Here is a 10,364-nt window from a genome sequence, read left to right on the forward strand (position 1 = left end):
CTCCTGCCTGCTGAGTTCATCCTGCACAAGGAAAGAGGAAACTGGTCCCTCCAAGAAGTAGCTGACAGCAGATGTCAGCAGATGTGTTGGGCTGATGGACAGCTCTGAAGGGTCTTCTCTGCTTGTAAATTGGGTGTCAGACTCTCACCTGTTGAAACAAGTGCTGTAGATGCAGCTGACTCTCTTCTTGTTCCATTTTTTTCCTTTTAGACCTTCTTGCCCCTTAAGTGGATGGCTCCAGAGAGCATCTTTAACAACCTCTACACCACCCTGAGCGATGTGTGGTCTTTTGGGATTCTCCTCTGGGAGATATTCACTCTAGGTAAGTGCCCTGGAGATCATGGTGGCATCTGTAGGTCTGATAGCATGTTAGCAGGATCCCTTCCCAGAGACAATAGAAATCCACTTCTAATCCCCAAGTCCCAACCTTACCAGTCAGAGTAGCACTTCATTCCCTGTCTCCTTCTTTCCCATGCTGACGTTGCCATTTAGAAGTGAAATGAAACAAGAAAGGTAAAGAAAAAAGGAAACCTTGGTGTGAAATGCATGTTGGCATGGGGGTGGCAGGCAATCCACCAGCCTGATTTCCTGCTCTCCCTTTACACCCAGGGGGGACTCCATACCCTGAACTGCCTATGAACGAACAGTTCTACAACGCCATCAAACGTGGCTATCGGATGTCCAAACCCACCCACGCCTCTGATGAAATGTAAGTGCTGCCCATATGCATTTGCCCTGGGCCTGCCCTACACAAACTACAGAAGCATTTCTGCCTCTGTTTTCCCCACCCGCTAACTCACCAGAGTGCTCTCTCTTCCCTCTTGTTAGCTACGATATCATGCAGAAGTGCTGGGAGGAGAAGTTTGAGATCAGACCATCCTTCTCACAGCTGGTGGTGCTTATGGGAAACCTCTTGGTGGATTGCTACAGAAAGGTATGTTCAAAGGACCCTGTGCTGGAGGGACAGAAGAGGGTCAGTGCTCTGTGGAGGATGCTGCCTTGGTTAGAGCCCTCAGTCAGGGTTTGGAGACCAGTTGCTGTGCCAGAGGATTTTGCTGTGACTAAGGCTGCATTAGTTTGAACAGCATGAAGGTGGTTTGGGCATCTTGGGGACATTGCTGAGACAACTGGCATCGCCAGACAGGCAGCTGGTATCTCAGCAACTGCGGAAATCAGAACTGGCAGGAGATCAAAAACCTGCCTCCAACTGTTTGGTACTTTGGAGCTGTGGAGTTGTGCCCCTGATCTCTCCCTTAGGAAATGTTCATGACCTGGTTTTGGTGGAGACAGGGTAACTGAACCAAGCTAGAAGATGCTTTTTCTTCTAGAAAAAGCCTAGCGGACAGGGAAAGCAAATATAACACAAGTGCATTTTCTCCACTCACAAGACCTTCCCATTTCTTTGGTAACCTGCCCTGTGAGAGCAGAGGTACCAGCAGGTCGATGAAGAGTTCATGAAGAGTGACCACCCTGCTGTTGTCCGCACAAGACCCACAATCCCTGGGCTGAACAACGCCAGGCTCACTCCCAGCTCCCCCACCGGCAGCATCCTCTACACAGCCGTGCACCAGAACGGGGGCGAGAATGATTATATCATCCCTCTTCCTGACCCCAAACCCGAGGCAGTCTGCGATCTCCCTCAGGAGGTCTCCATCAGCCGGGCCAGGTAAAAACATCATTTCTAAATATTGTCCCTTCCCCTCACTGCCCAAATCTGAAAATGGGTGCCTCAAGAGAAAAAGGTGACGCTCTGCTATGGAACAGACCAGGGGTGGGTTTACCAGGAGAGAAGGATGGCAGTGTCATCCCCATCTGAAGTGCTGCGACCTTGCATGAGCCTGCAGGGATGAAGATGAACCAGAGGAGCTGGGATGTGAGCTAAGATAAGGTGTCGTGTCATATCATGTCTCCGTACATCAGCTGGCACAGCTGGGGAAAAGAGACCCCACTTACAAGGAGTAGGGCACACTGGGGCGCACAGTCCGCAGAGCCCAACTGGCTGTATGTTGTGTTTGAGGGCTGAATAGACCCAAGTGATACTGTCTGCCCCCCCTGTGGAAAGCTACTCAGATAGACTAGGGCTGCCAGGAGACTGATGCGCTTCTCAGCCGCTGGGAATCCTGTCTCACCAGGACACTTGGGACAAGGCACTCATTTCTCTCTCCTCCTTGTCTCCCTTCAGCTCTACGCTGAACGAGGCCAACACATCATCTACAATATCCTGTGACAGCCCTCTGGGCCTCCAGCAGGATGAGGAGCAGGAATCCGACCCACAGCCAGGCTGCCAGGAGCCGACCACAGGGCACCAAGAGGTGGAGGAGAGTTTCCTGTAGTCAGAGCTGGGCTGACTCTGCATCTCCCCACAGTGAGACCAGCTGAAGGGCTGACCCAGACATCGCAGAGAGCCATGCTTTGCGCTTGTACATTGGGACATCCCCACCTGTCCCAGCATTCCTCCTTCCCTCCCATCTCCCAGTGTTGGGTGGGGGATTAAAGACTTTTCCCCATTGCCATTCCCTTCCCCCTTACAAAGAGGTGGCTCAGTGCCAGCAACCTTCCAGATCACTGCCACATCCTCCTCAATGATCAAACCACTGCAGGAGGGAGACATCTCACAGACCAACATCTTCTTTTCAAGTGGAAGACGTGGGTTGGATCTCCACAAGAGACGCCACTTTCTGCATTGCTAAGATGATACTCCAGCCTCTTCCCCCTCCATGGCAATGAGTTTCATCTCCTCTGCACCAGCACTTCTCTGACGGTCTCAGCACCAACCACACCATGGTTCTGTGAAATGCCACCGGGACAGATGATTTGCTTGGAGCCCATTGCTGGGGTGTAGAGAACCTGCAACACCAACCTTCAGCTGCTGGAGATCAAGAGTACATTGGGTAGATTCTCCTCCAAGCACAGCCAAGTCCTGGAGAGACCAGTCAGCGTCTCAGAGATACTGAATCACCGTTTTCCTTTCTTGACAACTCTTCTATGGTGGATAGAGCGTCACAAGCACTACAGGTACCCATGGTTCTGGGGCACAGCTCTGCACACACCTAGAGGGGCTGTTGCACCCCGAACCCTTTTGTGCCCAGCGTGGCACCAGGAGCCCCAAGGGCATGCCAAGAACTCAAAATGCTCTCATAATGACTCTGTTGTAGTAGCAAAGAGGGCAGTCCAGTGTTGTTCGTGTTGTCTGTGTGGACACTAAGCTAATTATTCTCCATTGAAGATTTAAAGGGAACAAATATATTAATCCACTAGCCAGGGCCAGTATAAGGAAGCAATATGGCTATTCATTAATCTACTGCCACTAAGCCCAGCTCATCTGCTGGGAAATCATATAACCCTGCCAGCTGCAAAATCTTTGTGCCTTATCTTTGGGAAGCAAGGGCTCCCTTTTGATAGACTGTTCACCCCAAACACCCTTTCTCAGAATGGGAGGTCTCACCGGTCCCTCCTGAGTCATAGCAAGACTATGGGGAGCAATAAGGATGCCAGAACACCAACCCAGGGACATCTCAAAAGAGAGAGAGGGAGAGAGGCTGGGAAGCTGTTTGGTCCCAGCTGAACAGTATCTCACACCCTGCCACTTTCTAGGGGTCAGGCACAGCCACTTGCAGCCTGTCAGGGCTGTGGATGAAGTGTCATGGGGAACCAAGCAGAGCAAGAGGAATCGGGGAGGATTCCTCTCTCTTGGAAAGTGTTTTGAAGAATAAAAGGGCAGAGACCTTCCTCCTGCTTCTCACCTCCTTCCTTGCTTCTCACAGGCAGGACTGGGACTTCTGGTGCTCTCAGCTGCCACTTGAATGAGGAGACTCAAAGCAGGAGGAACACCAGGCTTTTGAAATCAGTGGTGAACCCCATCTCTGCACTGATGAAAGCTAGACCCCCAAAACTACAGCTCTGACACCATAGAAACTAGCAGGGTTTTTTTTCTGAAAGGAGAAGTTTTGCCTTGCACAGAGCTCTGTTCGCTGCATGCCCCCCATTCCCATTAACCCCTTAGTTGCCCTACTCATGCACATCTCTGTGCATCCTACAAAAAATGCACATGCAGGTTTACAAATTCAAAAATTCAATCAGCATCTTGCTGTGCTTCTTCCACCTCAAAGCCACTAAGAACTTTTTTATTTTTTTTAAAAATATGAAACTTCTGCCAGAAATCCCCAGCAAAACAGCTTCTGTTTTAAGTGGTCTATCGTTGCAATGCTGCCATTTATGCAGCTAAAAGAGAAGTAGATGTTTTGTGGTCTGATGTCCTTGGTAAAATGTGAACATAAGAAATAGTACTTTTATTGGCAGCCGGTGGAGTATATTTTCAGCCCATGTGGTCAGATTCCCCACCATCCGTAGGAAACACTGTGAATGACAACTGTTTTTCCATGCTCTGTTCCTCCTGCTTGTAATGAAGGAGCCATCTTCTGTGGCCACAGTTCATTAAATGATCCTAACCGCAGAGAAGCAGTAACTCATGAGATCCTTGGGGTCAGACCACTTTATTTTTCTAACATGTCAGGTGCTTGGTAGGATCCGTGTCACTGCAACTTGAGCCCATAGGATGGCACATCACATCATCCTAATAGTCCCTATCTGCACCAGCTCCATTTTTAATTTGTCCTTCTCTATCAAAGGTGACCAGAAGTACCCAGTACTCCAGGTGAGGTCAAATCTAGACCTCGCATAGGGCATTAATAGTTCTGGTCTGTACCGGATTTGACTTGCCTGGTGTAGCTTTGGATAATGTTGGCCTTTTCCCAGCCACAACATACTGGTAGTTTGGAGTCATCCTCTGACCAATCTAAGCACCTACGTCTTTCTACTCTTCCGGCATTTCTAACCAAGATACTCCCCGCTGTTCCAGACATTGGGTCATCAGCACATTTTGTTAACAAGCTGTTATTATTGGGCTGCACTGACTAATAAACATATTAAATACTTCTAGCATCAAGAGCAACCCTAGAGAGCTGCTTTTACTACCTCCGTCCAGCCCAAAGACTTCCCCATCAATTAACCCCTTCTTACGCTCCCTTTGGCCATTTGCTTATTTACTTCACAAATCCCGTGGTAATCTCCATCTTGTACAGATTAATTACTAATTAAATTACTAATTGCCCACTATCAAATAGTTTCCACTGTCCTGAAAGAGGAGATCTATTTCTTCTCCCTTCTGGGGGAACTCAGGTATCCTGTCCTGTTAGCTCGGCATTAGCTACACTTGGATGCCTATTGCATTTTGTCCCAGTTGTAGATTTGTTGCAATTATTCTTTGCATCAAAACCTGTTCTGGCTGCTGACGGGGTGCTAACCCCACCTCCCTCTTCCTTCTTAAAGTAGGTACGCCAGACTGTTTGTAAAATGGTACCGTTCTCCACTCCAGAGAGATATGACCAAATATTTGCCTTTGGCCCTGTGATTGCAAGGGCCAAGTCTTGCACTTTGTGGTACTTTCCTGTTCTTACTCAATTGTTCCCATCGCCATTCAGCGAGGGCATGCACACCCGCTGCAGCGAGCAGATCTGCTCAGCCAGGGACAGGCTGGCAGCTGGGCAAAGCCAACATGTTTTGCTAAGCATCCCTGCAACTCTCCTCAAAGAGAGGGCTTGGCAGGGCTGAGGCTTACAGCAGCCCCCCAGACAAGCTCTCTCTGCTCGGGGAGCCAGCTCCAGCCCCCGGCTCCCTCTCTCTCTGCTGCCAACATTCCAGTCCCTGCATGGCCCGCCGGGTGAGGGCCAGGAGAAATGGTCAGCAGTTCTGGGCCCATCAGTTTTGTAGGCAGAATTTCTCCAGTGAGACTCCGAAGGGAACGAGTCCCTCCAGGTTTTTAGTTTTGATGATTAGCATTTTCATTTGGATGTGTTTTTGTGTTTAGAGGTGGACCCAAACTGAGCCCCCCAAAAAGGGACACATGCCACAGCTTGGGCCCATCTCTAGTGCAATATCTTTTATTTGTAGATTATATTTTACTCTACAGCTGTTACATCGTTATCAGCACCAGTATATGCATAATCCTACTGCCAGTCACTAGTTCTTACATACCTAAGTGTATCCCAGAAACTAATGCGACACTCCGGTGTCTCTTTCCACATTTAAGATGCTTCTCAGACTGATGTGTGCGCCGGTTTTAATCCTTTTGTCCTTCTCAGTTTGAGCGTGTTATTATTTTTTTAAGCGAGAGTGTCACGTTTAGTGTTTGTTTGTGTCGTGTTAAGAAATCTAGAGCACAGCGGACTTTACTTGTAACTAAATTGTCTCTGTTCACCTGCCAAGGGGACTGTGGCAGAGTCCCACGGGGACGGGAGGCAGAAGTGCAATGCAGATGTGCAGCCAGGAGGAAATTAGCCAGAAGTGAGAAATGGCTCTTCCCCTTCTTCCCAGTCAGGGCTCTGGGCTGGGGGAGAGACAGCACCACAAATGCAGGGTACTGGGCAGTGGGTTAGGTTTTGGCTGGGGGGAAGATCTGGAGAAGGGGATTTCACAGATGTCTCCTTTTGGGGGCTTTTTCTAAAATGAGATATCAGCTAACGTGCTAAGGAGGCAAACCCCATGCTCCAACGCACAGGCACGAGGAAGGGCTCTGGCCGGGCTTGGTGCTTAGCTCAGATCCCAGGGTTGGTGTGGCCAGTTCACAGTGCAAACCACAGGATGTCCCACATGGACAGGAGAGCAGTGGGCTGCCAAGCCAGCCCCCGGGAGCCCGGACGCAGCCTGGCTGCGCTCCCACTTGGAGAACATGAAGGTTGCCCTTTGGCAGCCCTCGGCAGCCTTTTGGCAGCCTTCGGCCCAGGTGGTTGCACAGGCAGAGAGCAGCCAGGGCAGCTGCAGGTCCCCACTGGGCGCCGGGCAGCTCCTGGGCCATGCACAGGTCCTTCCCGCAGCAGACCCCAGCCCAGCCTGAATGCTGAGCAGCCAGGGCTGACTGTAACAGTGGAGGTTCCATGTTGTCTGCAGGACTTGCCCAGGGCAGGCCAGGTATCATTCAAAAATCAGATGTCATGGGTCAGCACATGGGTTGCTGGGCTCCCAGCATAATTCCCATGTTTCACCCGGAGGGCTGAAGTCTCTGGGATATGCCAAGATGGGTCCAGTTAGCTTTGGCAAAGGCAGGGGAACTGCTCCAATTTGGCTCCAGCGGCACTTTGGAGAGATGACTCTTGCAGGGGTGGGAGGAGGCAGGAAAGCCAACTCGTGCTGGGAGGCCTGCAGCGTCCCATTGTTCCTGTCCTTTCCTCCTCCATGGATTGCACCATAACTGTAAAGCTTGCCCAAAGTTTGCCCTCTGCCATCTCCCCGTCCTGTGCTGTGCTGGCTTGCTGGCATCATGCTCTTACTCTGCAGCATCTCTGAACAGAAACAGCACCTGCCTCCACACTGTCTGTCAGAAACCATCCTGAGGGCAAAGGAAAAAACAGAGTTTGGACTAAGGTACCAAAGAGTTAACATTTTCCTAGGTTTACAGATGTATTTGTAGGATTTGTACTATGTCACATTTATAGCCATGAGATATTATTTTTATGCTGTAAACTTTTACAAATACGTTTTTAAAGAAAGAGTTTAAAAATAAAGGTGTTTTTCTTTTTGCAAAGTTCCATCTCTTCCTCTGTTTGCCTGGTTTTGGTTGCTGCCACCTTCTCACACTCAGATGGGGCTGGGAATACAGCTTAACCATGTCGTGGGTGAAGGCTAAGCATGTTAATACACTGTGCATGACCCCAGCTCTTAACGAAAGCCAAGCTGGGAGCCAGGCAGAGACAAGCACAGCAAGGCAACAGCTGAGCCCAGATACATGGTAAGGAAAAGGAGCTGCGAACAGGGCAGGATCTGCCCCATTTCTCTGGTAACTGGCCAGCTTGTGAGTAGTGTTGCACTGGGAGGAGGTGGGTAGAGGGAACGACACCGGGAACAGTTCCCGTGTGTATCCCCAGTGCCAGAGGTTTGGGCCAGCAGCCCCCAACAAGGGCTTGATGTGTTTCTTGGGGGCATTGCTGGGTCTGTGCTCACATCAGGGTAGGGATGCGGGAACTGCCAGACTGAACAGTGCTGGGCTGAAGGAGATGGGGGACACCACAGTGCTGTTGATTTTTCCACGTAGTTTAATGGCTCAGGGCAGCGGGAGAGTCTGGGGGTAGCAATGGGGCAGGGCACCAGGAGGAGCCACACTGCATTGCACAGGGCTCCCCATGTCCTGCTCTCCTCTGAGACGGGTTCTCCTCCCCTCCCTCTGGGATGAGGAATTCATTGATACCTTTTAAAGACACAACCCCACAGTACTTGCTCCCTACACTACCACTCCCTCTGGTCCACATGTGCCCCTGCTTTCCTCCTGCTCGTCTCACCTTCTCCCAGTCACCCCTCCAGCAGTGCTGGGGTCCCCCAGCCCCATGGGACACAGGCACCTCCTGAGTCCAGCCCAAAGTTTTCTCCTCTCTCTGGCTCCAGTGAAACGGCTCCTCTCGAAAATGGCCCCAGGCTGCTGAGTGGATCTGTTTGCAGCCAGCTCCGAGCCACATGCTTGGAAAGCCCAGGGTGGCTGTGAAGAGGGGATTTTGAACTGAGGTTCAAATATACTGATGTTGACCCTGGCTTCAGGCTGCATGATGCAGCCCAGGTGCAAGTCCCTGCTGGCAGCAGTCGTGCCTCCCTCAGCTCCTGGAAACCCTCCGTGTACCCAAAAGCCCAAGGCATCAGCTGCAGCAGGAGACAAGTCCAAGTCCCAGCAAGGCTCCCCTTTCCAGCACGGCCTGTCCTGGGTTCCAGTCTTTGCTCAGTTTGCCAGAGAGAAGGTTTGCAGGCTCCCTGACCAGCTCAGGCTGATTCTCCCCAGATACACTCTGAGTCACCTGGCACGGATCAGCCATGACAGGCAGACAGGGCATTTTTCTCCAGGAGCTGAATCAGCAGGGAAAAAAAAATCACCTCGTCTCCAGAGAGGCTGTAGCAAAGGCTTGGGGGGAAGCAGGGAGGGGGAATTGGTAGACCTCAGCCCTGAACCCAGCCGGCTCCCACTGCCCGATCCCTGCCTGGCAGGCCTTTTGCATGTCGGGATGCACTGGGGAGGGGTCATGGGGCTGGGAATGAGTAGGCAGACACAGGGACTACCAGCCTCCCAGCAGGGCATTTTCCCCACCCCGAAACAAGTCTCCTCTCCAGTGATGAGACAGGCACCTCATGGAAGAGCTCAGGGAAGCAGAGAAACTCAAACTGTGGAGACAAACCCTGGCCTGCTGCAACTAGGGTTTTTAGCTGTTTGGGTACCAACAGCTCACTCATGTCCCCAGACTGCTGCAGGGCAGTACAGGCAGGCATGACACCATGGCCAGCTGTACTCAGTGCAGGGGTCCTGTAGGACTGGAATGGCCCAGCCCCACTCGCAGCCTGGGAAACAAGCCTGAGCTGCCAGGGCTCCCAGCCAGGGCTCACAGCAGCCTCCAAACTCCCCTCCACAGCCAGCCTGTGGCCAGCAAGGCACTGAGCAACTCTCATGCCATCTCCCAGCACGCCTTTCTAGCCATCGGGGCCTCCACAGACACCCCTGGGTGATGTGACTCAAAGTAAGGCTGCAGGTCCTCCAAGAGCATCCCTGCCCCTTGCTCAGAGCCGCTTGGGCACATGAGGCCCAGCAGCACTCCTGTGGCTGAGCTGCTGCTTGCAACCACAGGATTTGGCGTGCAGCCTGCAGGCAGGAAGAGATGGCCACCGATGAGGGAGAAACCCCAGCAGACAGCTTGTCGCACTGAGCATCCCCAGGTGTGCCCAGCCCAGCTTGGGGACCCGTGTGTACAGGCTGTGACTTGTCACCTGTGGACCACTGACATCAGAGACACTCTGCAAGGGGCCTCCTCAAAGAGAAGAAGGGAGCCTGAGAGATTGTTTCCCTTCTCTGTATTAAACCTGTCTGGTTTAATACTTGTTCACATTGGTGAGTCAGTTCTCTCTGAGCTGGCATGTGTTCCTGGAAAAAAAAAAAAAAACAAACTTAAAAAGAAGAAGGAGGGAAACAAACATCCTTTAAAAAGCCCCTTTGGCTCAAAAGGAGGAAAGAATAATCAGGCAGACATCTCCTGTGGCCCAGCCACTTGACAGCCCCCCAGCTCTGGGCAGGAGCCCCCCAGTGCACCATGCTGCCTCTACTTTGTGTTCTTCTTCCCCACATCCTGCCAGGAAAAACTGCTGAGAGGAAATCTTCTCTGGCCAAAAGCTGCCTTTCCTTCTCTCTGGACTCCCTTGTGCTCTCCAGCCATCCTTCTGGCCAAAACCAAGAGCTCTCTCCATGTTCCCGTGACTCTTAGTCATCTCCAGCACAGTCAGCCATGCTCTCATCTCTTGGCCCCAAGACTTTATCTTGCTGGTGCGTCTCTAACTGCCCTCTC

General features: G+C 51.6%; 1 protein-coding gene across 1 annotated transcript in view; it reads left to right on the plus strand.

Moving 5' to 3' along the window:
- The window catches only part of PDGFRB (platelet-derived growth factor receptor, beta polypeptide), a 34,490-nt gene extending 26,936 nt beyond the window's left edge, over positions 1-7,554 (plus strand). The window contains exons 19-23 of the mRNA XM_009322649.1: positions 211-322; positions 610-709; positions 829-934; positions 1,428-1,666; positions 2,183-7,554. Of these exons, the coding sequence (XP_009320924.1) occupies positions 211-322; positions 610-709; positions 829-934; positions 1,428-1,666; positions 2,183-2,333 (708 nt within the window). The 3' untranslated portion in view covers positions 2,334-7,554. The remainder of the gene's footprint in view (positions 1-210; positions 323-609; positions 710-828; positions 935-1,427; positions 1,667-2,182) is intronic.
- The last annotated feature ends 2,810 nt before the right edge of the window (positions 7,555-10,364 follow it).

The sequence above is a fragment of the Pygoscelis adeliae genome, unplaced genomic scaffold (assembly GCF_000699105.1).
Source record: "Pygoscelis adeliae isolate BGI_AS28 unplaced genomic scaffold, ASM69910v1 Scaffold34, whole genome shotgun sequence".
In the NCBI taxonomy this organism is placed as follows: domain Eukaryota; kingdom Metazoa; phylum Chordata; class Aves; order Sphenisciformes; family Spheniscidae; genus Pygoscelis; species Pygoscelis adeliae.